General features: G+C 38.2%; 1 protein-coding gene across 1 annotated transcript; it reads right to left on the reverse strand.

Moving 5' to 3' along the window:
* Positions 1-1,430: 1,430 nt before the first annotated feature.
* MED30 (mediator complex subunit 30) lies at positions 1,431-22,697 on the reverse strand. Its single transcript, XM_082720228.1, has 4 exons — positions 22,356-22,697; positions 13,716-13,874; positions 11,660-11,764; positions 1,431-1,814 (listed from the first exon to the last, which is right to left on the reverse strand). Exons 1-4 carry the CDS (start codon positions 22,530-22,532, stop codon positions 1,719-1,721), a joined length of 537 nt encoding a protein of 178 aa, XP_082576354.1. The 5' UTR covers positions 22,533-22,697; the 3' UTR covers positions 1,431-1,718.
* Between the last annotated feature and the right edge of the window lie 4,665 nt (positions 22,698-27,362).

Genomic DNA, 27,362 nt, shown 5'->3' on the forward strand with positions numbered 1-27,362 from the left:
GCTGAGCGTAGCTGAGGTAGCTGCACTGAGTACTGCCCCAAAGTGGAGATACGCTGCATAGAACCGAGGCCCAAAAGATGCAGTTTCCACGTTCCCTCCAAGAATTGAGTTTCTAGCACCTTGAATGACCTAAGGCATTGAGTGTGACAGTTAAAAGGACAAAAAACCATCTGGTTACAACAGTTTTTGTAACTGCTTTCTGAGTCAGTACCCAAGCACCAAATTTGCGACAGTAACCAGCACGCTCCCATGCAAAGAATATACTAGTAATGAACATCTGTAACAACCCTGCATGTCCAGTTGGCCTTAGGCTAAATAAAATAGAATACCCTTAGATACAGCAGATGTCTGAGGTAGACTGAATGATCGGTCCCAATTCTTGTCCTCGTCCTAGCTTCGTGTGCCTTTACCTTTGCTTGAAATGGCAGTGCGTCCCAGTGTGGTTAGTTACCTCCTCAGCTGACTAACACTGGGCTTACTCAGAACCGCTTTGACGGATGTAAGCTAGAGGGTCTGATGATGCCCATGCACACGGTTAGGCTTACTCTCTTATGCCTCTGCCCCCTGGTATAAGTGGGAATCTCTATAACCTAAAATGAAATTTCACCTTTTCTGAATAGGCAGTATTCACAAAACATAAATTTCAAAGGTGCCAAAGGGCATACAGTGAAAAAGCAAGCATCTTCTTTACCCTCATCCTCAACCACCCAGGGTCCCCTCCCCAGAGAAAGCTGGTTTCCTTCCAGGTGCTTGAGTAACCTTCCCGAGAAACTGTGTCCTTATACAGGAGAAGTTCAATAGCAGTATTTATGGTTGAGTCAGAGCCAGGCAGGAGAGCTAGAGGCTTCTGGATCATTCTGATAATCTGAATCCCTTATGTGAGGATGCATTATGATGGGAGAGACTAGCTCCTGTAGGCAGACCAATGAAGGGTGTGGGATAGACCAATTACCTGTCTACAAAAGCACTTGTCATTAAGTGCTATCGCGTTTAAAACTCTTAATAATTTACTGTTTCCAAAAGGCACTAAAAATTAGTTTAGGGTGTACCTGAAGAATCAGGTTGGGTGTTGCTTCTTGGGCTAAAGCTGGGAGCACAGAAGCACACAGCTGTGATTTCAGTTTATGCCAGACTTGAATGGTTTTGTTCTGTCCTGTTAGAGATAGGTCATTGTAGTTAAGACCCAACACATGAAGCACATGGTAAAAGTAATTTTCATCTATTTATAGCAATATACAGGTTAACCAATTTATCATTCTACCCTGTTCTGGACTCTATATTTAAAAAAACTGAGCTGAAATGGAGACTTACATGTTTAATTTTAATTAGTTTGAACCACAGATAGACTGTACTTGATATTTTCATTTGCAAAAATGTTTAAACCTTTAAGTCTCTTAAAAGGGTAATAAAATGAGCAAAACAACCGTTGATCAAATTGAAAAATTTATTTACAAAACTTACTTTGCTTAGAAAGTTCAATTCATGAAGATTAACCAAAAACATAAGCCCTATCAAAGTTTATTATAATAATCTTTCATAGAATCAATAGCTTAAAAAAAAACTGCCAATGAATACTTTAATGTAAAATTACAATGTAAAAATAGGAACTTTAATTCTAGTGAGTGGAATAGAAGCAGATAAATAATCTTCTTCAAAGGGAAAAACACTTGGGGGTGGGGAATGGCATAACGAGTAAAGCAGGAAATTTAAATATCAGTTTAGTTCCTCATTGCCAACATGGCATTTATATCCCAGATGAGATTTCGTAATTGATCCATAATTTGCTTCAGCTGTTGATTCTTCTGTTTGAGTTTCTGTAGAAACAAAAGAATTTATCAAAAATGTTTCGTGAATTATAGACCATGAAGTTATGAAGATTAAAATGTCATAAGTTAGAACTTTAATGATCCAGACAGAAATTAACGTGGAAGGTCTCGATCCTCTTCTGGCCAGAAACCCTCTCTGAAAGACATGCTGAATTCTAATTCAGCCCACAGAGGCCTCTGGCTCCAGCGCCTGACCCTTCCTTTCTGCTTCCACTCCCACCATCAAAAGAAAGTAAGCTAAACATTTCATTGTTACAAAACCCAAGATAGAGGTTTTCCAAGATGCAGTGTGACATAATGGTCAAGAGTGTAATCTCTAGAGTCAGATTCTCTGTGTTTATACTCCTCTGCATCAGTAACTAAATGTGTGACGTTGGCCAAATTACATAACCTCTCTGTGCCTCAGTTTCCACACCAGAAAAGGGATAATAACTGAACCTATCTCACAAGAGTTGCTAAGAGCATTAAAAAATTTGAATGACAGAACTGTGAGAACTGGACCTGGCATATAAGGAAGCATGCAATGAATGTTCCTCATAGATACTGAATGTAAAAAAAAACAAAAAACAAAAAACAAAAAACAAAACCTGTCAGTATAGGAAATAAAGTTGAATGAAAAGAAAATTCCTGATGCAACTGGGCTTTCAAAGATGTGGCAGAAGTCACTGGCCACAGCATGAAGTGTGATCCACTTCTGACTCCGAAAACTACAGACCCAGCAGCAGAGTCTTGCACATAGTCTTGTTCACACTGAGACATGCTGGATTCCCTGAAGGCCCACAGACCGCGGCCCACAGCTCCGTGTCTCTGTATCTGAGCTGCTACTAGACCACGGTTTATAAACTTCTCTTTAAGCATCCTTCCTTCAAATCCTATGTGGCAAATGTCTGCTTAGGTAAAACAAAACAGAGAACTTCTGGTTGGAGTACTTACTAGTTATTAGAATAATAATATTCACTAACCTTTTAGAAACATTACATTAGGAAATAATATCGTTAATTAGATAATTCTAAAGATACTATATTAAAATACCTCCAGATAAAGTAGTATATATGTTCATTATAGAGAGGCCTAAGAATCTTCATTTTGATTTCATTAAAGAGCCAACTAAGATGAAGTAAGTTACTCCTATTTTATCTAGAGTTAGACAAGTAAAAGGAAGTAGCTGAAAGGGAGGACCAAGAAACTCTTAATGGAAAACAGAAAAACAATTTACATAAGTTGTAATGTTCAGTATTAAATTTAATTCCTATTTGAGAAGGGAACTAGTACAACACAGATAAAACAACAGGCATATGCACAGTATACCGTTTCATGAAGCTCCCTTTAACACTGTTTAGGGGAGGAAGATACCGTTGGAATTTTCGTGACTTAGTCTCCTTGTTCAGCCTTCAGATGGCCCATCTTCTGGGCTCTGCTGTCAGAAGTATGTGGCAGTTACTGAAGTCACTGTGTATAGAATGTAATCAAATGGACCCTCGTAGCTGGGTGAGATGAGGGATGACCAGATGGCCAGTATCAAGCCCATGAGGTCCTCTGCATCCTAGAGAACCAGAGATGGATCCTTCTGCCAGCAGGCAAGGGTACCCACACAGAGAGGGCTAGAAGGGTGGAGATGCTCTATGGTTTCCTGGGAGGCTGGAAACCTCAGTCCCAGTTCTAACTTTGCCTCTAAAATTCCTCCTCGGTTTTCTCATGAGATGGCATCACATATAACTTACGGGGCCCCTGCCGGTTCTACTTTCTGTACACCCAGACCTAAGAGGACAGTCAGTTATGCAGACACATAAGTTGAGTGAACTAATTACTGGCGTCAACACGGTTCAGAGTCCGCTGCCCATCACACTGAGCCATCACTCGCCCCGCTAGCTGTGAGAGAGAGACTGTAGCTCCTGCGACCTCCCTTGTCAAACCCAACTTTTTAGGGAGAATGGAAAAGAGCTACTGAGTAAGAATAAAAGGAAGAGACAATATGAGATTTAAAAAAAAAAGTCTTATTTGAATTCTTTTGACATACTTTGAATACGCTTAAACTTTTAGGTTTCACAGCTTTTCTTTGGACTGGATTTCTAAGCCTGTAACACTTTCTGTTCTACACTGAGGGTATATTATGTCCCAGGCTCTGGGTTAGGCATTGTGAGGAGAGGAAAATGAATGAGGAACAGTCCCTGTCTTGAAGAAAGTCTGCATCGAGGAGGAGGAAGAGAAAGCCCACATGACCAGATTGTCTAACCTGGTAATGCCGATGCTGTGTAACCCAAAGAGAGAAATACTGCCTCCTGCTGGTAGGGTCAGCAAACACAGGGCCTAGAAAAACTGGTGGTCAGCAGTAGTGGAAGGGGGAGAAACTTGAGCTTGGTAGTGGGCAATAGGGACCCATTAAAATTCTCGAAGAAAAAATATGATTTAATCTTGAATGAGAAAGGTTAACTGGACAAACACACGTTTGTCAGGAGAGATTCTCCTGAATCATTTCGGTGGTGAAAAAATCTGTGTCCATGGAAAAGAAGAAGGACTGATTTAAGTTTAAAAAACTGAAAACCATTCAAAGGCCAAATCTAGTGAAATAAGCTCAATGGTCACATTTTCGGTATAAATTATTAGAAGCAATAAAATTATATTTTTGGGTAGTTAAAAATATACTTTAAAGTCAATATCAAAACCGGCCCAATGGTTTCAATTATGGATGTATCACCAGCATAAATGGGTCATTTAACCAATAGGATTGCTTTTAAAGTAATACTCATTTGGAAATATAAATTCTAATATACTTGTTTTAAAAAATTAGCCTTATTCTTAAAAGAATTAAGAGAAATAAAAAAATGTCAGGTATTTTCAAGGTAATATTCAACTCTAGGTAATAGTAATTAAAAAAATGTGTATTTTGCAGCACTTGGAAAGTTTTTCTCAAAGATGCCACAAAGTTTTAAATTAAAAAATTAGCATACAAGTAAGATACCTAGAGCCAAAACACATCATGACACTGTCAACAGCAAAGCTGACAGTTATGCTTATTAGTGGTTAAATTGTAAATAAATTTTCATGACATGATACAGGATTTAATATATACAGTCTTGCCCCTGATTGATTTTAACAGAGGTTGACAGCTGCTATTATCAAAATCCATCAGCTGTGCCTAATTTGTTACATTAACAGGTGAATGTGTAAGTAGAGCAGACACTTAAAAAATATATTTATGTTACCATGCCATGTAATTTAATATTCATATAAAGGCTGTGACCGTTGGTCAAAAATACTTTAATTTCTAAGTGCATGGACTCAATTATATGTCAGCTCTGTACAAAATACCCACATACCTCTTTCATTTTTCCATCAACAAAAGAGTTTAAGCAAAACAGAAATTCTGATCCCCTTCAAACATACATACAGTCTCAAACAAGTGTTTAGTCTTTTTGAGTATTAGGGTTTATAGATTCCAGAATGTTTGAAGAGAAAATGAGAAGTATTTAAATTAGCCAAAAATCTGACTATTGGAACTAGGACATCCTATAATCTCATGATTTCTATCAAATACTGATGACAAAATTTTATGCCCCCAAATATCATGGCCTGTGGTAAGTATTGGTGGTATGTATGTTGTTAGAAGTCAGACCATATCTTAAATAGTAAACACACTACACATGTGTTGTTCTATACAATTTTAAGTACACAAAGATGTAATGATATTTTGAAAATGAATAAAAGTTAACTGAGGGGTACCTAAAGCTACTTATTTTATGTAGCTTTTTTAGAATAAAAATAACATATACATTATAATACATTTTTGAGTATTTTTAATTGAATGCCAAGAATACCAATTTTTTTCCTGTTATACAGGTCCATAAAGCAACTTAATCATTTAAAATAAGCAAGTATCAATGTATTAAAAATATGGTCCGAGTTTTTTTAAAGTTTTTATTTAAATTCCAGTGTCTTTTTGGGGGAGGTTTTTTTGGGGTAAATATCTATCACAACAAATGGGTACGTGAAAGGGTCCTGCTTGAGAGTCTTCTGGGTCTTCTATCCCCAGAGAAGACACTTACCCATTCGTGTGAAATGTGCACAGTGGCAGACAACACATCTGACTGATTCATGGCAGAAACTCCCACACTTACAATGATAGATGGCACAGAGCAGGTACTCAAATATATGAATACTTCAATATTCAATTAAAAAAACCCCAAGAGCCAAATCAAAAGTTTTCTAAATCCCAGAAGAGAAAAAACAAACACGGGAAAAAAAATGCCCCTAGCAATCATTTTTAAGCTTGTTCTTTGTTTTCCAGTTAAATATGGTCTGTTGGTATTAAAATATATATATATATATATATATATATGGCTACCTTTAAAAATTATTCATTTTAATATTCTGTATCAAATTACTTTGATGTGTATTACTAGCTCAGATTGCTGTGAACCTTAAAGTTCTACCTCCACCTAATAATTTTAAAAATCTGCGTAACAGGGAAGAGAATTGATAAAAATAGACAAAAGGAATATAAAAATTTAACTTTATGAATACAGATATTAATAAGTAGTTGAAAATTAAATCAAAGAATTTAAACTTTTTTTTTTAGTAGCATCTGTGTGATTAAATAGATTAGGACAACATTTTACCATCTGCAGGTAGTTATTAAGAAAACATACTTCAGAGAAACATTCAGGTATGTGAGCCATCAAGGCAGAAAAATATATCCATTGGTCATGACCTTACTCAGTGCTATAAAAATTTCTAATTATATATTTTAATCTTCTAGAAGATGGAAGAAAAGTTGGAAGAAAAGAATAAATAATGTTAGTAGCAATAATTAACATAACTTTATTAAGAGTCAAAATATCTGTCACATTCAATTCACATTTCCAATGTTTTATTTAAGAAACGAGTTAAAAACATCTTTAGGTTAAAAAAATCCACTTTGCATGGTTTTTAGCTATTTAATCTCTTCTGTCTTCTTTATTTTTTGGATTTCAGTTTGTGTTAACCAAATCTTAGTCTTCCCCCTCCTTTTTTTAAAAAAAAAAAAAACAACAAAAAACAACCCTCTTGTTTACTATATAATTTTTTAGTCCTGTTTCAAAATATATTAACAGTTCCTAGGAAGTAAGAGGAAGCTATGAAGCCATCAAATGAGGACTTCCCCTGCCACTCAAGATACTTTCCCCCTAAATTCTCTGAAAAAAGAAAAAAATCCTGTAGAAATATAGGGCTAAGCTTTAAGTCTGTTCAATTAAAACATCTAAATAGATTCTTTCTTCTTTGTAATAACCTTCAATTCAATATGTTAACTAAAACAAATTTTACCCCCAACTTAGAAGCACTTGTAACAGCAAAATCAGTAGATTCAAATGATTTAATCAAAGAAAGAGTCCTTAAATGCCTGAAGTATAAATGGGAACACAAAATCTGAATATGGGCTTTTATTCCGTAAATAGACAAATCTTCAGAAATATTGTCTATGTATTCTGTGTATTGATATCAACTTACTGCTGATAAACACTGTGGACTAAATACATGTGTTTATCTCTTCTTTTTCTCAAAACCCTAATAAAACGGCAGGAGAGAAATGGAAAAACCTATAATCCTATGTGGAGAAAAATGATCAGAAAGGAGACAGTAGCAGATGCGAGGTGGTAGTTTAAGAGGAAAAGTAGAAGGGGAGTGCAGTGGTAGATGACTTGGGGGACACGACAGCCCAGGTGGATTCAGGGACAGCACCGCTGAGAACAGGGCTGCTCCTCCATGGAGACGGGTGCCATGGCAGCAGCACCAGCTGAGGCCTGGGTATAAAAACTGGAGGAACAGCAGAAAGCGCTCCAGGGATGAGCAAGAGCGCCAGGTGCTCACTCCTACTCCTCATGAACAGGTGACTGAGTGCTCTCTCCCTGTGCCCTGCCTCACCTCTAAGGATTAGGAAAGGTTTGTTTCCTGTGACACTAACCACAATGGCTGTGGATTCAGTGCCCCCAGCATAGAAGAAGGCAAGAAGACAAGAACATATCTCTCTGTGTAGGGCACTGGAAGATTCTTTACTGAAGAAACCGAACAGCCTTTAAAAAGAAAAGAACCAAAAAACCCTCAGAAAATGATATTTGGGGGTCTCCCTCCCAAAAAAAGCCAACTTGCTTCTGAAACTCAACATGATCAAGTCTACTCACAAAGCCTATTATTATTAGCACTTTCTAGTGTCTTATTCTTAAATATAAATGGCTCACGATGAAGCATTAGAGTTCATCAGATCTTTTAGAGCCTCCATCTGGAAAGACAACAAAATGAAGTAGATAGGGGTTGCAGTCTATGGCACATGACCTGTTTCTGTAAGGCCTGTGAGCTGAGGATGGTTTTTACATCACAGCAAAGATCACATTTGTCCCACAAAGCCTAAACTATTTATTATTTGGTCCTTTAAAGTTTGCCAAACCCTATTTGAGAAGATTATGGAAGAACACCTTCAAACTTCTGAGGGAAATTAATCTGCAACATAGAATTTTATAGCCAGCCAACCTATCAACTGGACAGCTATGGGAGGACTACAACTTAAGTCCGTACATTCCTTCTGAAGAAGGCACTGATTTATGTCCTTTACCAATAAAGCAGCAAACCAAGGAAGAGAAGATATGAGGCCTAGGAAACAGTGAAGCCAACAGAAGGGGTGAAGGAATCCCCAGCACAGTGCTGAACAGCACACCTAGAGAGCATTTAATCAGACCTAGTGAGAAGATGGAAGACTCTAGGGAGACTAAACTGCCTGATAATTTTGACTCTGTGGAAAAATTAGAAGAAAGTGCTGAGATGCTATCCCAGATGCATAAAGAACCAAAAATTTTTTTAAAAAATTACAGAAATTATTAACTCCAGGAGGACAAAAAATTGTTCAAGGAAATGTGACCCTAGTTTACTATGTGGCTAAGTAATAAACACTATTTATGTGCCTTAATAATACAAACAGAATATTTATTGAACCCCAATTATGATATGACTGTATTGAAAAGACGGGGGGAAAGGAAAGTATATAGGTGGGTCCAGGAGAGAGAGACTGAAAGAAAGCAAAATCCTCAAGTGGGGAAAGAAATTTTTTTATACACCTTATCCTTTGAATCAATTATACCCTTCCCTTATATCCAGTTTTACCCTTCACAAAATTCTAAATCAATAGCTAATGGGATTTTTTTTTTTTTGATTATACACTCTCAAAGTATTGTTCTATTCTGATTCTATGAAAGATCTTTTAAAGAAAATAGTGAGTTATTTCTAAGACATCAAACTGGAAAAAAAAGAAAAACTCAGAGAAATAAAAGGTGAAATATTTATTTCAACTCAGAGAAATAAAAGGTGAAATATTTATTTCAACTCAGAGAAATAAAAGGTGAAATATTTATTTCACCTTTTAGAAAAATTTTATATTTCTTAATTTACACAGACTTTTTCCCCTAAAATAGCATAAAATCTTCTATGATAGAGAACTATGTCACATGCTCTGAAATAAAAATTGCCACTATAACAGTTTTATTTATATGCATATTTCACTGTATCTTATACAAAATATCTCTATTATAGAGAAAAAATAACAGAGCACATCTATTGTGAATTAATGCATAGATTATCAACAGAAACCTGTAACTCTTAAAAGAATGCCTCATTCTCTAGACGACTGAACACCATTTATTCTTCAAGACATAAAAGTTCCCAATCCCCTCCTCATTCCCTACAAATTTCTTACTGTAAGTTCTTTATGCACATTCACTACTGTCAAATTTGCTTGAAGTAGTCGAATTTGTACTTTTTCCTTTTATGAAAAAAATGAAAATTTTCTAAAATCCAGCTTTTTCCTTTCTCCTGTGTTTTGATATACATTTTTTCTCTTAATTTTCCAGTATTTTGTTTTTCAGGTCTATTTTCAACTCTGAATTAATTTTGACATAGGGTATAATATAAAAGCTTGATAATATCCTCCCAGAGTTTCATTTTTAAAGACAAATTTTCCACACAGTCTCTCTTCGGACATAATAAATTCTCATATGCAAGAGGAAGACTATTCGTCTCGCTATTATTTTGCTAATCTGTCTATTCTTATATCATTATTTCACAATTATTGCTTTTTATAATATGCTCCACATGTTTTAATTTTTAAAGCAAAGGGTTCTGTTTTATTACTCTCATGAGCATTTTCTTTGATATTTTAGTATGTTTCACACTCATAAAAATTCGTTTGGATTTTGTTTTTTCATTGGTATTGCATTAAAATCTTATTATTTTGTGTACTTTCAAGAGAATTCAGACTCAAGACTGGCATTTTTTGAATATTTATTGCCCACACAAGAACTTTATGTGTTCTTTTAATTATTCAAAGGTTCTTTTATGTATCATAATAAGTTCACATAATCATTGATGATTCCTATTTAATATCTGTTGCTGCAATTGTGAATAGCATCTTATAATCTAATTGGTTTACCGCATTATAAAGAAAATGGTATCACTCATATCAAGCCTTTTTGTCAAATTCTAAATGATTCTAGTTAATCAACTTTCTTTGAGCTTAAACCAGCCTGAGTTCTAATATTATGTACAAACTTAACAAGCTTGTGTATAATACTATAACCCCTGTTTCCCAAAGTTTGTTTCCATTTCCTGTCTTTTTCTTCTGACTATAGCTTCTAAAGTAATAATAAACAGTGGTGTAAGGCATCTTATTTTAGGCCCATTTTTAATAGAACTAGTTCTTTATTTCACCTGTATGAAAATGTTCCCTATTTATCTGAAATAAGTTTCTTTAAAGACTAATAGTTTTAAGTGTTCTTTGAATCAGTAACAGTTGAAGTCTATCAAATGTCTTCTAGATCTGAGAAAAAAATTTTTTTCCAATTTAATCTACTGACATTACGTATTATACACGTAAACTAAATTATCCTCATCTACCTCCAAAAACCCTTGTCAGCTGCGACAGATTAATTTTTAATACCCTGATGAATTCTATTAACTAGAATTAAGAATATCAGGATCGGGGCGCCTGGGTGGCTCAGTGGGTTAAAGCCTCTGCCTTCGGCTGGGGTCATGATCCCAGGGTCCTGGAATCGGGCCCCCCATCGAGCTCTCTGCTCAGCAGGGAGCCTCTCTCTCTGCCTGCCTCTCTGCCTACTTGTGATCTCTGTCTGTCAAATAAATAAATAAAATCTTGAAAAAAAAATCTTGAAGAAAAAAAACGAATTTCAGGATCAAAGCAGTGGCAGAGGGGTGTGTATTTGTAAGTGAGTTAGTGAGACTGGTAGTTTAATTTATTGTGCTCTTTGTTAGGTTTTGGTAAGCGTGGGCCATATTTCCATAGAATGAACTGATAACTTTCCTTGTATCTCTTTGTTTCACGAGAACTATCTGAATATTATCTACTAAATTTCCAAAAGTATTTATAATAAATACATTCAAGTTAGGAACTTTTGCAAGATGGAGGGTGGTGTTGGCTAATGCTTTGATAACTCTCAATTTATTATTCAGGTGTTGAGATACTCACACTTTCTATTTGTAAATTTTTATCATTTGCTGCTCCAAATATGCTATAAGCTAGAAAGCTAGAATTCTGCCTAGAAAAGAAAAAAGTAAATGAGTTGTGTCTGAGTGCCTCTGAAGCTTTGCTAAGAGGTTTATGGCATGATTCTACGATCTCTCTTTTGATTATTCAAGCATCATTTCTGCTTACCTTTTTAGTTCTAAATAGGTTACATTTGCCACAGAAACAACTTCGTGTAATTCTAGAATCCAAACTATGTCTTTGAATTACACAGGCTCCCTAGTAATTTTTATCCATAATTCTGAAATATAAAATACACAGGCTAATAACTCACTTTATTTACTTCAGCAATTTCTCGCCTCTCTTCACTTGCAAAACGAGGTGGGCCGGCCCGATCATCATTCTTTGAGCCATCTTCTTCCACATATGGAATTAGTTGCTGGGAGTGACAGACAGGACTTAAAAGTCAGAAACATGATGCAAAGTTTCCAATTACACTAGTATACAAAGTCTCTCTGATTAAGGTTAATTTTTATCCTTTTCTTTTAGTAGTACATAAATATACTGTAATTCAGGTGATGGCCTAAAATAACAGCATTACAAGTTTATCATTTCAGTACCTACTGTACATTATTTTCAAGTTTCTTTTGCAAAATAGATCTTTTAACATTAGTTGTTACATGCAGTTAAATAATATCCTACCCATTTAATCAGCAAATATTTAATTTTCAGATACTGGGTGAGATACAGCAAAAATGATGAGATGTGATACTTGCCCCTAAAAAACTTACAGTCCCTTGATAGAACAGGCTTTTCTTTTCATCTATACTAGAAAGAAAAGAACTTCACGGATGTGCCTTATATAAATGTCACTTACTTTGCTATCCAGAACCTCAGTGTTCATGCAAATTTCTAAGTTAAGAGGTCTTAACTTCTTTTAGTTGGGAGACAGTTTTTTGTAGGAGAAAAAAATTTATATAGCAATGGAACACCTAGCAGAATTATATGTATGGTTTATGATAAGGTTTATTGGAAGCCCCTCATAAATGTTAGATAGATTTCAGGAATCATTTGGTCTCTACCATCTTAAATTGACAATGCAGGAACAGGCCAGAGGTAAACAAATAGTACAAGCAGGAGTCATCTGGCCAAACCTCTTCAAATTCTTGGGACTAATATAAACTTGTCCAGACCACAACCACACTTTCTTCCTGTCAATACAGTGCTATCCTCCCTCCTGAAGATGATTAATTTCCATTCCCGTGTTCTGATTTCTTCATCCTCCTGTCTTAAATATTTATCTTCTTGCTCCCAATGTCTCCCCATTGTTTTCTTCCTGTATAATCTAAACACGTCTGGTCTCTCATTTACACTTTTTTTCTCCTTTTCCCCTGTTTTTTCCTTTCCTTTCCCCAAAACCCTTGACACCAACCCTCCTTCCATCTACTGTTTTCCTGTTTTTATGAAAGCTTTTTGAAAGACGGATATCCACTTGTTAGCTCCAGTTCCTTGCTGTGTAATCTTCAACCCACTGCAAGCTAACTTCTTGTTACTAACAAACATTTCAACAAAACTCTGCTCCTCTATATCAATAATTTTCCTCTAGTAAAATCTACTGGACAATTTTCATTCCTTTTTTCCTTGCATCCTCTCCAGCATCTGATAATGTCGCCCACATTTTTTATCTTTCTCCTATATCTTTGACCACTTTTCAGGCCATTTTGCAGTTTATTCTTTCCTCTGTACATCCCTCACATGCTGATCACACAGAACGGAAGCACTTGTCACATGAAATTGTCCTCCATATGTAGTGAGAGAACATCCAAACCTTTCCTGCTACTTTTGTGGGCAGAGACAGAACTTGTCAACAGGAAAGGGCCATCTATTAAAAATATCATATATCTAGTGAACTAAAACATGTCTGTAAACCCAAGATTAAATTTAAGAAATATATTTTCAAACAAAAGTGATTCCACTAAGCTAGTCTAATAATGATGAAAACATAGTATTTCATCTGTAGAGAACTTCCTTGAAAACCATTTTAAGAGTATTTTACAATGCTATTAAAACTCTTACTAAAAAAAAAAAAATCATGCACTGATTTAATTAATTAGACCCTGGCAGCAATAAAAAAAACTGCCATAGACCTCTCTTTCCTCCCTACAACAAAAATTCACTACAGGGTTGGACGTTCAAATCTACAAAGTAGTAATGTGACAAGACAGTACTAATTCTATGCATACATATCATAGTTTCCTCTTCTCTCATCAAAAGTAAATAACCAATATACATCAACATCTGAAAACATTGTGAAAAGAGAAGGAGAAAAAGGAAAAAATTACAACTGTCTGGCATCTTACATTCACCCCTCCTCTCCCACTACAACTTGCCTCCACTGGGATGGGGTCCATCCCTCCACAGTTTTCGTTGCATTTGTCATAGACCAGTCTCAGCTTCCTGAAGAGAATAGAAAGTTGGCGAAGATGGTCTTGGAGCTTTGCTAGCCGGTCTTGATACGTTCCAGTATGGTAAGTGACACCATTTGGCAGCTGATCAGGCAAAACAAAAACAAGAAAAATACGAAGTAACAACAATCAAGATTTTCTAGAAGTAAAAGCTAGCAAAGCAGAAATTCTTTTTAAGTACTGCGTAAAAGCAAACTGTTCTTTACAATTAATCAAGAGTAATTTTTGAAGGATTTAAGAGTAATACTCAGTCATTTGTTAGCTCCTTCGTGTAGTGTTTCGGTGCTGTAAGACAGCCCCAGAAAAAACTTCACGATAGGAGTCTCTGACCAGTCAAAATACTTTCCCTTCTAATTTTTGAAGTAATTATAACTTTAAAAATAACACCACATGGCCAACGATAAAAGACTCTTAATCTCAGAAAACAAACTGAGGGTTGCCGGGTGGGGTGGGGGTAGGGAGAGGATGGTGGGGTTATGGACATTGAAGAGGGTATGTGCTTTTATTTTTTTATTAACATATAATGTATTATTAGCCCCAGGGATACGGGTCTGTGAATCGCCAGGTTTGTATTTCACAGCACTCACCAAAGCACATACCTTCCCCAATGTCCATAACCCCACCACCCCCTTCCCCCCAGCAACCCTCTGTTTGTTTTGTGAGATTAAGAGTCTCTTATGGTTTGTCTCCCTCCCGATCCCATCTGTTTCATTTATTTCTTTACCAAACTCCCAACGTTGCCTCTCAACTTCCTTATATCAGGGAGATCATATAATTGTCTTTCTCTGACTTATTCTGCTAAGCATAATACCTTCTAGTTCCATCCATGTCGGCACAAATGGCAATTTCATTTCTTTCAATGGCTGCATAGTATTCCATTGTATATATATACCACATCTTCTTTATCCATTCATCTGTTGATGGACATCTAGGTTCTTTCCATAGTTTGGCTATTGTGGACATTGCTGCTATAAACATTCGGGTGCATGTGCCCCTTCGGATTACTATGTTTGCATCTTTAGGGTAAATACCCAGTAGTGCAATTGCTGGCTTATAGGGTAGCTCTATTTTCAACTTTTTGAAGAACCTCCATGCTGTTTTCCAGAGTAGTTGCACCAGCTTGCATTCCCACCAACAGTGTAGGAGGGTTCCCCTTTCTCCACATCCTTGCCAATATCTGTCATTCCCTGACTTGTTAATTTTAGCCATTCTGACTGCTGTGAGGTGGTATCTCATTGTGGTTTTGATTTGTATTTCCCTGATGTCATTCATTCATATTCTTAACTTGAGGATTAAAGTGCCTTAAAACCAAGACATTAACTACTATCCAATAGCTAGAAGATCAGCCTGTTTTTCTAAACTTCAGTTTACTCTTTTTTTTTTTTTTTTTTTTTTTGTAAACAGATGGGGTAGGAATGTGAACAAATGTGCATGGTAGAATACTTGGAAAAAAAAAGAAAACAGGAAACACTATCATTAGAAGTAGATAAACCGTAAACATGAAATAAAGACTGGGAAGGCCTACATATAGTTGATAGGAGATATAACAGGGATATTGACTTGAATAATTATTTTCTTCTTTTCTATCATTTCCAAATTCCCTGATCTAGAAGCTATAGCACAGTAATGAACATGAGGGAGACAAGGTACCTCTCAGAATATGTTATAATAGTGCCTAAGATCTCCTGATATAAACCCACAGTATACATGTTTAGCTGAAAAGCTCATCAATAATCATCTTATTCTTGAATCCTAATAAAGATCTGTAAACATATGATCACACCCCTTGACACCAAAAGGCTAAAATTCAATATCCAGTCTTAAAACAAATATAAAATACTGAGTAAAAATCCCTCAGCACTAAAAAATACATTTATCTCAGTTAAAAAGTCAGTACCATAATTAATGTAGAAACATTAAAAGCATCCTCACTGAAGTCAGGAATGGAACAGGAAGTTTACGAAGACCACTAATACTACTAGTGAACACTGTTCTGAAGGCAGTGGCCAAGGCAATTAGAAAAAAAAGAAAAAGATGAAATATTAAAAAGGAAGTAGTACAATCACTATTTATGGATATGATATAAATGATATGATAAGGTGCTATTAACAACAAAGGTAGTCAAGAGATGCTACAAATTTAATACAGAGAAAACAGCTTTGTGTTTAAATATGGAAACAAATGAAAATGAGAAAGGAAAAAGATGCCATTTACAAAAGCAGCAATAAAGATAAAATATCTAGTAGACTTTAAAAATTTCACAATATAGATCTTGGATATCAGCCCCTTGTCTGTAGTGTCATTCCTGAATATCTTTTCCCATTCTGTGGGTTTCCTTTTTGTTTTATTGACTGTTTCCTTTGCTGTGCAGAAGATTTGATCTTGATGAAGTTCCAAAAGTTCATTTTCGCTTGTTTCCTTTGCTTTTGGAAACAGGGCTTGAAAGAAGTTGCTATGGCTGATGTGGAAGTGGTTACTGCCTATGTTCTCCTCCAGGATTTTGATGGATTCCTGTCTCACATTGAGGTCTTTTATCCATTTCGAGTTTATCTTTGTATATGGTGTAAGAGAATGGTTGAGTTTCATTCTTCTATATATAGCTGTCCAGTTTTCCCAGCCCCATTTACTGAAGAGACTTTCTTTTTTCCACTGTGTATTTTTTCCTGCCTTGTCGGGAAGATTATTTGGCCTTGGAGTTGAGGGTCCATATCTGGACTCTCTACTCTGTTCCACTGGGCTATGTGTCTGTTTTTGTGCCAGTACCATGCTGTCTTGGTGATCACAGCTTTGTAGTAAAGCTTGAAATCAGGAAACATGATGCCCCAAGCCTTTTCTTTTTTCTTTTTCTTTTCTTTTCTTCTCTTCTCCTCTCTTCTCTTTTCTTTTTCAACACTTCCTTAGCAATTAGGGGTCTTTTCTGGTTCCACATGAATTTTAGGATTGTTTGTTCCACCACTTTGAAAAATGCTGATGGAATTTTGATTGGGATGGCATTGAAAGTACAGATTGCTCTGGGCAGTACAGACATTTTAACAATGTTTATTCTTCTGATCCACAAGCAAGGAATGCTTTTCCATCTTTTTGTGTCTTCTTCAATTTATTTCATGAGTGTTCTGTAGTTCCTTGAGTACAGATCCTTTACCTCTTTGGTTAGGTTTATTTCCAGGTATCTTACAATTCTTGGTGCTACAGTAAATGGAACTTATTCTCTAATTTCCCTTACTGTATTTTCATTGTTAGTGTATAAGAAAGCAACTGATTACTGTGCATTGATTTTGTATCCTGCCACATTACTGAATAGCTGTATGAGTTCTAGTAGTTTGGGGGTCAAGTCCTTGGGTTTTCCATATAAAGTATCATGTTATCTGTGAAGAGAGAGAGTTTAACTTCTTCTTTGCCAATTTGAATACCTTTTATTTCTTTTTGTTGTCTGATCTTTGTTGCTAGGACTCCTAGTACTAGAAGTACTATGTTCAAAAATAATGGCAAAGAGTGGGCATCCTTGACCTGTTCCTGATCTCCGTGGGAAAGCTGTCAGGTTTTCCCACTGAGAATGATATTCGCTATGGGTTTTTCATAGATAGATTTTATGAAGTTGAGGAATGTTCCCTCTATCCCTATACTTTGAAGAATTTTAATCAGAGCAGATGCTGTATTTTGCCAAATGCTTTTTCTGCATCAATCAGCGGACCATGTGGTTCTTTTCTCTTATTGATTAGTTCTATCACATTGATTGATTTGCGAATGGTGAACCACCCTTCCATCCCAGGGATAAATCCCACCTGGTCATGGTGGATAATCTTTTTAATGTCTTGTTGGATCCTATTAGCTAGGATCTTGTTGGGAATTTTGGCATCCATATTCACCAGGGATATCAGTCTGAAATTCTCCTTTTTGATGGCTCTTTGCCTGGTTTTGGGATCAGGGTAATGCTGGCTTCATAGAAAAAGAGTTTGAAGTTTCCCTTCTGTTTCTATTTTTTGAAACAGCTTCAGGAGAATAGGTATTACATAAATTATTATTATATAAATATCTATATAAATATAGACGAAAACTTCAAATACTTCACAGGGACACAAAAAAGAGATTTGTGTTCTTGGTTAGTAAGACTCAACATCACACTGATGTAAAGTCTCTCTAGGTTCAATCAACCTAATAAAACCCTAACAGGTTTTTCTCAGAACTAATCAAGCTGATTCTAAAGTACAGGTGGAAAAATAAATAAGGACATCCAGGGAAACTTTGGAAACAAGTGTGAACACATTACAGAGTCACAATAAATGTAAGAATGTTTGGGGTTACTACATAAAAGACAGGCAGCCAAATGGAATAGAGCATCCAGAAATAGATTCGTTTGTATAAAGTAGCATCTGAAATCAATGGAGGAAAGAAAGCTAATTACACCCTTTTAAAAAAAAGTAGGGCTGGGGCCATACCTCACACTTTATAGAAGGATAAATTCCACATGGATCTAAGTTTTAGATGTAAAACTTGAAACAAAACCCAGAAATCTTCCTGATTGTGGAATGGGAAAAGTCCTTCCTTACTAGACAGAGAACATGACAGTCCTCAGAGACTGATAAATTCAGCTGCCTTAAAAAGTATATGTGTATGGCAGAACTTCCATAAGCAGGGCCAAAGGGCAAACAACAAACCGGGGAAAAGAAATACTTGCAAGTTCCATCACATAGAGCAAGTTTATCTGATATGGAAATAGCCAAATCTTACAAAGATTGATCTATCTATCTATATAGATATGAACAAGCAGCTAGCAGAAAAGGAAATATAAATGATTCATTAATATATGAAGAGATGCTCAAACTCACTCAAACTAGAAGAAATGGAAAGTAGATTTTCATCTATCACATGATCCGAGGTCCAAAAATATAACTATTAGTCAGAGCCTGGTTGTTGGTCTTGGTTAGGACATGGTAGCAGAAGGTGGTACATCCCCCATGGAGGGCAGTTCATCGAAATTTACCTAATTACAGAAGCACAAAGCTGTTTCTAAGAATTTATCCTACAGGTATAGTTGCACACTTATGTAGGAGGTTATTCACTGCAGTCTAATAGTGAGAGATTAAAAGCAATCCAAATGCCTAGAGAACTGGTTGAATAAATTGCAGTATTTCCATTCAGTGTATTACTGTATATATACCTTAAAAGGAAAAAGAAATATATTCTGGACAAATAGGAATGAACGACAAAATATACCAAAATGAAAAAAAAGGAAGGTGCAAAGTGTTGTGTATAATACACTATTATTGGTGCAAAGAGGGGAAAAAAACGAAAGAACAAACATGCACTTTTGCTTAAGTGTGCATAGAATATCTGAAGGGATACATAAGAATAGTAAATAATAAAAAGCACTAACATTCTTTGCCTGTGGAAAGGGGTTAGACAGCCAGCAGACAGGGATGGGAGGGATAAAGTTCACTGTAATGTTTGCTCTGTTAATTTCTGAATTCTGATTATATATTAATTTTTTTTTTTTTAAGATTTAAAGGATAACAAAACCAAAGCAGTATTTTCTTATTCAGGGAATCTTAACCCAGGACCTAGCAATCCTTGAATAAAATTCACTCTCAAAATTGTCCCCTCTCAAATTTTACTCAGAATATATACATGGGCATTCTTCTCAGAAGAGAATCTATTACTTTTCATCAAATTCTCAAGAGGTTCATGGAGACCTAATAAATAAAGAACCATTTTCTCTAAAACAAACACTTAGAAATAATCTCAGTGGTTTGCATTTATGGCACTTCATCCTTCTGGATGAGTAATATAGAAGATAATTTAAAAATTTTTAATAGTTTAAAAATGTATTAAGGAATGAAGGCTCACACTGTTCTTTTTTCAGCCAATAATGACATGCCTCAAATGGTCTTATGTGAGTTAAACCACAGAATTCACAATGTTAAGAGGCCCAAAGAAGTAACTACCATAGTCCGTTACAAGTTGATTTTGAATATATGTCCACATGTAATCAAGTTATTGATAATACTTTGTTGAAAGAGTTTGGTTCTTTTATAAATTTATATATATTATATATATATAATATATATAGTATGTGAAATATACAAATATATAAATTTAATATATATTAAATATATATTATATATAATATTATAATATTATTGTATCTCTGTTAATCATACAAAGTGTTGGACAGCAAGTTAGTATTAAAAAAAGAGTAGGAAGGGGGTGCCTGGGTGGCTCAGTGGGTTAAAGTCTCTGCCTTAGGCTCAGGTCATAGTCCCAAGGTCCTGGGGTCGAGCTCCGAATCGGGCTCTCTGCTCAGCAGGGAGCCTGCTTCCCTCTCTCTCTGTCTGATTCTCTGCCTACTTGTGATCTGTCAAATAAATAAATAAAATCTTTAAACCAAAAAAAAAAAAAAAAAAAAGAGAGAGAGAGAGTAGGAAGAACCACCAGTTATATGTGTATTGGTAAATTTAAATAGAAAAAACATTTAAATTCAGTTAGCCAACGTATAGTACATCATTAGTTTTTGATATAACGTTCAATGATTCATTAGGTGCTTATAACACCCAGTGCTCATCACATCACATGCCCTCCTCAATGCTCACCAACTGAGTTACCCCATCCCCCCACACACCTCCCTTCCAGCAACCCTCAGTTTTTTTCCTAGAGTCAACAGTCTATATGGTTTGTCTTTCTCTCTTATTTCTTCCTCTTCAGTTCTCTCTTTAAGCCCGTTTCCTTAGCTGTAAAATGAGGATAAAAAGACTTCTTAGAACCATTCTTAAAACAGTGTGCCTGCCCAAGGAAAGTACCTGATAAATGTTATCGGTAAGATCTACTAGTCCTAATTCAGTTCTTTGCATATAGCAGGGTAAAAATAAATATCTACTAAATTCTGAAAAATCACTTAATCCTACTTTAGTCATTTGTAGATATTAATCTACTAATTTTAAAATGACTGCTAAAGATTTCATATCTTCTTTTGGATCCCCTTTGTATTGTGTTTCACACTGGCATATTTACATGGTTAAGATTTCAACGCACCTGAATTACTTTTACAGTGCTCCCACTGAAATCAGAGTTGTAAGCATCTGAAGACCTGGTTTCAAATTTATCCCATCACCGAGTAGCTTTGGACAAGTCACTGCACTGCACCTCTCTCTGGCAGAACCCTCATAACACAAGAATGATATCCACATCACGTAGTAGTAAGATAAGTAATAAGATAAGCAAAATGGTGTTGGAACAAGTGGATATCCAAATGGATCTATAAGAAAATAAAGTCAATGCGCATTATAGAGCTAAAACTATAAACATCCGGAAGAAAAAAATGGAAGAAGTTTGTCACTTTGGGTGAGGCAACGATTTTTTAGGTACAACACCAAAAGTTAAATCTGTAAAAGAACAAATCGATAGATTCAATTCCATCAAAATTTAGAATGTCTTTTCTTCAAAAGGCCATGTGAAGGGAATGAGAACCCACAGACTGGGAGATGGAATCTGCAAAGCAGAAAGACATTCGCTACCAAGTGTTGTCAAGATAAGGAGTAAGTGGACCCCTCAAACACTGCTGGTGGGAATGCAGAATGGTGCGACCACTTTGGAAAAGTTCTTTAAAATGTTAGTTATTTGCCATATGACCCAAGAGTTCCACTCCTAGGCTTCTGTCCACTCTAGAGAAATGAAACGTGTTCACACAAACATTTGTTAGGCAGACGTTCGTAGCATTATTTATAATGGCTGCAAAGTTGGGACACAGCCCAAATGCCTATCGACAGATGAAAAGTTACAGAAACTGTGACATAGTCACACAGTGGAACACTATTCAGCAATCAAAAGGAATGAACTAATGATGCATGCTGTGTCAAAAGAGCCAGACCCAAAAAACAAAGAACAAAAAAAACAAAAGACAAAAAACTACATAGTGTGTGATTCTACTTATACAAAACTCTAGAAAGTACAAACGAACTTATGGTGCCAGAAAGCAAATCGGAAGTTGTCTGCGGATGGAAGGGCCAGAAGTAAAGATTTCCAAGGGGCACGCGGAAACTTTTTGGGGTGGTGGTGGTGGTTGATGGTTTCCTAAGTCTATACATATGTCAAAACTACGTAAATATATTTAATTGTATGTCATCTATACCGAAATAAAAATGTTAGCAGAAAAAAATTAGCAGAATCTAAATTCTTCGGAATCCTGAGACCCTCAGAAACTATTTTGCTTGAGAACAAGATGAAAGCTAAGGCAGTCTAATGAGGTTAAACGGTGAGAAACCCACCTTGACCCTGAAAGGTACAAGAGTTTGCCTAGGAGCTAGAGAATCCGGGCGAATGTAGGGAATGAGGCCTCCGTCTTGGAGAAGTCCTCTCTGGAAAACACCTTGGCATCACAGAATCGTGGGGACAGGCGCGTCACTGGGGAACACTTCGGAACGCAAATGGGGGCGATCCTATAACGAAGGCTTGCCCAGAACAGCCCCGCGGACGCCCAGGGGCCCCACCGAACCACTGAACCAGCGCCCCTGGTTGCAAGAAGCATCCCGCTCTCTCCACGCACCGCAGGAACGCGCGCGCCTTCCTTCCCACCTGCATGTTCCTGAGGAGCTGGAAGATCTCCATGGTGCGGTACACGATGTCCTGCACCGTCTCCTGCCCGATTCGGCAGAGCGAGGCCGTGTTGACCTCCCGGGCGGCCTGCTGAGCCTGCGGTCCGCCGAAGGGCCCCGGCGCCATCCCCGACGCCGCCAGCGGAGGGGTGGACATGGCGACGCTGCGGCCTTCGGCCAGCGGAGCCTGAGAGTAAGCGTCAGAGGTCTCGCCCGGCGCTGGGCTGCCGCCGGCCTCCCCGATGAAAGGAGCTTCTAAGACTCCGGCGGCCTGATTTCAAAACAGCGGCCGGGACTTCCGCCCACCGTGACGTAACGCGTCATCCTAACGTCACGGGGACCGCCCACTTGGCGGCCCCTGGGAACGTACCTCGGCACCAAGCTGGCCGCGATTGGACCGGACGCCCCCGTGGGGGCGGGACGGAGGAGTAGAGTAGCCAATCCCCGCCAGCACTTGTGCCAGGGGGCGGTGCCCGTGCGGTGAGGCGGTCGGGCTTTCCCGGAGAGCTTTCCAAGAGTCTCAGACTGTGCTTGGAATTCCTGAGCGAGCTCTCGGGCTGTGCTCGGCTGCGGGCTGAGCTGACCCTCGTAACAAGCCTGTGAGGTCTGCGCTATTATTATCCTTTTACAGCCAGGAAGCCGACTCAGAGGGGCTAGTTTGACTTGTTTAGTTGCATACAGCTTGGAATTGGTAAAGCTGCGATTTAAATTTAAAAAACGAAATTCCTCGCCTTCCCCGCTTCCCTGTGACCCGACAGGGACTCCTCGTTTGCTGTTGGTCGCCGCTTAAGGGTCGGTTTATTGGAATAGTTTTCCCGATCACCCTATGGGTAGAATGAATGCAAACACACACCCACACGCACCCGCCTGCCTACCTACTTTTCTGACTTTGGTACTTATTACTGTCCACGTTCTATATAGTTTTCTGTTTCTGTATACTTTCTGATTTCCCTTCGCCTTACACACATACTAGAATGCAAATTCCGTAGAAAGAGACTCTGCGTATTTTATTCACTTCCCGTATTCTCAGCGCTTAGTGATTGGCATATAAAAGGTGCTCAGTAGCTCCATGTTGAGTGACATAAATGTAAGAAAAATTAAAATAAACTCATTCTCCCACCTATCTTTTACTTCCCATTTCCAAAGTGGGAGTAGGGGGCAAGTCCAGAATGTGAAAAATGGTGATAGACTCAAAAGGATTGCATTTTAAAAAGTATCTGAACATTCTATTAGTACTAGGACTTCATAAAAGAAATGGTTATAAAAATTACACAAGAACCGTTGTTGAGATTTTAAAGATAGTGATTTTCAGCTCCTGAGTGAGCAATTGTTACTTGACAAATATTATTTGACAAATATGCTGTATGCTGTATGCTGGGAGTGGAGATAGCAGTAGTGGACAAGTAAGGCAAAGCCTTGTTCTCAGAGGAGCACAGCACTCATTACTATGATGAGTATTTTGAAGCAAATGTTCAAGGTCTCATACCAAGGTGCTAACAATTTAGTAGATCAGGAACAATCTAAAGGGAGTAAGTTGGGCCCTGATGGTGAATGGGGAAGGACGTTGAACACTGGAGCCTTTTCCATGAGGTGATCATGGGACAAGGAAGGTCAGTGGCAAGTGAGGAGGCCTCCAAATGCTTTCTAGGGTCTGAAGCTTAGTGTGAGGTTGAGTGTCAGGAAGCCTTGGTCCAAGGCTGGGGACCAAGGCAAACCTTGGAGGATGTCCTAAGACGTGTCAAACAGCCTGGGCTTTATACTGCGTGAGACAGCAAGCCATCGAAGAGTTTCAGGAGAGAGTGATAATTACCAGAAGTACTCAGTCTGGAAGGCTTACTCTGGCTTGCTAAATGGAGAGTGGTGGTATGTTCTGTCTCCTTCTTCCCTCCCAAAGAAAGATGGTGTTGATGATGATGAGCTGGATTAGAGAAATAGTACAGTGGGTAACTTTGAGTAAATGTTTATGCATAGGATCTAGAGAACTTGATGTTGGCTGGACTGGGATGTGAAAGTGAGGAAAGAATTAAAGATAACATGTTTCTGCCTTGAACAGGCGGGTGATGTTTATGCCGTTTACCAATAGGGTACACTGCAGAAAAAAAATGTTTCAGTGAAATTATGACTTATGTTAGTTTCCTATTGCTGCTCTAACAAATTACCTGCTGTGAACTTAGTGACTTGAAACATCAAAGCTCAGGGTGCCTAAGTGGCTCAGTCAGTTAAGTGTCTGCCTTCGGCGTAGGTCGTGAGCCAGGGGTCCTAGGTCCAGTCCCACATCTGGCTCCCTGCTCGGCAAGGAGTCTGTTTCTCCCTTTCCCTCTGCTACTTCCCCTTGTGGTCTCTCTCTCTCTCTCTGTGTAAGAAAAATAAATGAAATATTAAAAAAAAATCAAAGTTTATTACAGTTCTGTAAGATCAGAAGTCAGAAATGAGTCTCATGGTGCTAAAATCTAGGCGTTATCAGCTCTGTGTTCCTTTCTGGAGGTTATCAGGAGGAATTTGTTTCTTTTTCTTTTTCAGCTTCTAGAGGCTTCCAGCATTCCTTGTCTTGTGGTCCATTCCATGTTCTTCAAAGCCAGTACTGGTCAGTCAAATCTATCATGATGCTTTCTCTCTGGTTCTGAGTCCTCTGCCTCTCATCCTATTTAAGAATGCCTTTTTTTTTTAAAGATTTTATTTTTTATTTGTAAAAGAGAGTGACAGAGAGCGTGGGGGGGGGGTGTGCAGAGGGAGAGGAAAAAGCAGGCTCCCCTCTGACCAGGGAGCATGATGTGGGGCTCTGTCCCAGGACTCCAAAGTTATGACCTGAGCTGAGGGCAGATGCTTAACACACTGAGCCACTCAGCCATCCCTTACGAACACTTTTGATTACATTGGACCCACCCAGATATCTTTTTGTTTTAAAATAAGCTGTTCAGCTACTTTAATCCCCCCTTGGCATGTACTATAAGATACTCACAGGTTCTGAGGACCAGGACATCAACATCTTCAGGGTGGAGGGCATTATTCTGTATACCACATGCCTCTAGCCCAAATTGCCCCTGAACTTCATTTTTTTATTATTTAAATTCAATTAGCCAGTATATTGTACATCATTAGTTTCAGATGTAGTGTTCAATCATTTATCAGTTGTGTAACACCCTGTGCTCATCACATCACGTGCCCTCCTTAATGACCCCGGGCACCCCATCCCTCCCACTCACCTCCCCTCTAGCAGCTCTCTGTTTCTTATACTTAGGGGTCTCTCATGGTTTTTCTCCCTCTCTGATTTCTTCCCAGTTTTCCCTCCCTTCCCCTGTCTTCAGACGCTGGTACCTAACAGTTATCTGACATTGTGACTTGAACAGCTAATTAGCATCCAGAACCCAACATGTCCAAAAGCAAGCTCATGATCCCCCCCACTTTCTTCTGTGATTAGTCGCATCTCAGTAGCTGGCACCACCATGTGCTCAGTTTCTCCTCTGATTTTTCTTTCCCACTCTTCTTCCTCGCCATCAGAAACTACGGTGGACTCGAACTTTCACGTATATCCTCAATGCGATCACTTCTCATGCCTTTTCCTCTTCCACCTGAGTCCAAGCTGCCTTCTTCTCCTATTTAGATTGTTGAAAAGCAATAAAAAACGCTTCCTCAGTGAACTTCCTTGCTTCTCCTCTTGCTCTATCAGTACACTGTCATGACAATACCCACAGGTGGCTTTTTAAAGGTAGAAGTCAGCCTGTGTGCCTCCTCTGCCAAAGCACCTTCCCATCATGCTTAGAATATAATCCAAATCTCTGTGACCCACAGAGCTTCACATGTGCTGACTCCTGGCCTCTCCTGCCATCTTAGCTCCTGCTTCTCTCCCTTTATTCCAAACACATCGGTCTCTTTGCTGTTCCTCAGATATTCTAAGGTCGTCTCTCTCCAGGGTCATTCGTTTTGGCCCAGTAAGCTCTCCTTCCCCTCCCCCCGGGGTTCTCGGCAGGGCTCTGCTTAGAGTGGTTTTCCCTGACCACGCTACTTAAAATAGCCTGCATTTGTTTTCTATTGCTGCCATAACAAATCACCAGAATTTAGTGGCTTAAAACAACACAAATTTGGGTGTGTGGGTGGCTCAGTCAGTTAAGCTTCTACCTTCAGATCAGTTCATGATCTCAGGGTCCTGGGACTGAGCCCCGCATTGGGTTCTCTGCTCTGCAGGGAGCCTGTTTCTCCCACTCCCTCTCCCTCTGTGCTCTCTCTGTCAAATAAATAAAGTCTTAACACACACACACACACACACACACACACACACACACATTTATAAGCTTGTTCTATAGGTCAGCAGGCGCAGGTTTGCCAGGCTAGCATCAAGGTACTGACAAGGCTGTGTTTCTTTCTGGAGACTCTGGGGGAGAGGCTATTTTCTACTCATTCAAGTTGTCAGAATTCAGTTCTTCGCGGATGTAAGACTGATGCCCCGATTTTCTGCTTCTTGCAAACGAAGGCCACTTCTAACCTGTACGGACTGCTACATTCCTTGTTCTGGCTCTTTCCTCCATATGCAAAGCCAACAATAGTGGGTTGAGTCCTTCTCACACTTTGAAGCTCTCCTGACCCTTCTTCCATGGTCATTGTCACATTTCTCTGACTCATGATTCTGTCTTCCTCTTTTACCTTTAATGGCCCCTGCGATTTTACTAGGTCCGTTTACATAATCTTGGATAATCTACCCATCTAAAGGTCCTTAACCTTAATCACATCTGCAAAATCCCTTTTCCCATATGGTGAAACATATTTGCCCCTTCTAGAGTTTAGTGGGTGAGGTCAACATCTTTCTGGGGCAATTATTCTTCCTACCACATGGCCCTCGCCGACTCTCTCCATCTACTTACTCTGCTTCATTTTTCTTTACAGTGCTGATCACAACAGATGCTGCTTCTTTTACTCTTTGTCCCCCTAGCTAGACAGTAAATTTCGTGAAGTCAGAGACTGTTTAGGTTATATTGGTAGATCCAGCACCCAG

Source organism: Mustela nivalis (genome assembly GCF_964662115.1).
Source record: "Mustela nivalis genome assembly, chromosome: 2".
Taxonomy (NCBI): Eukaryota; Metazoa; Chordata; class Mammalia; order Carnivora; family Mustelidae; genus Mustela; species Mustela nivalis.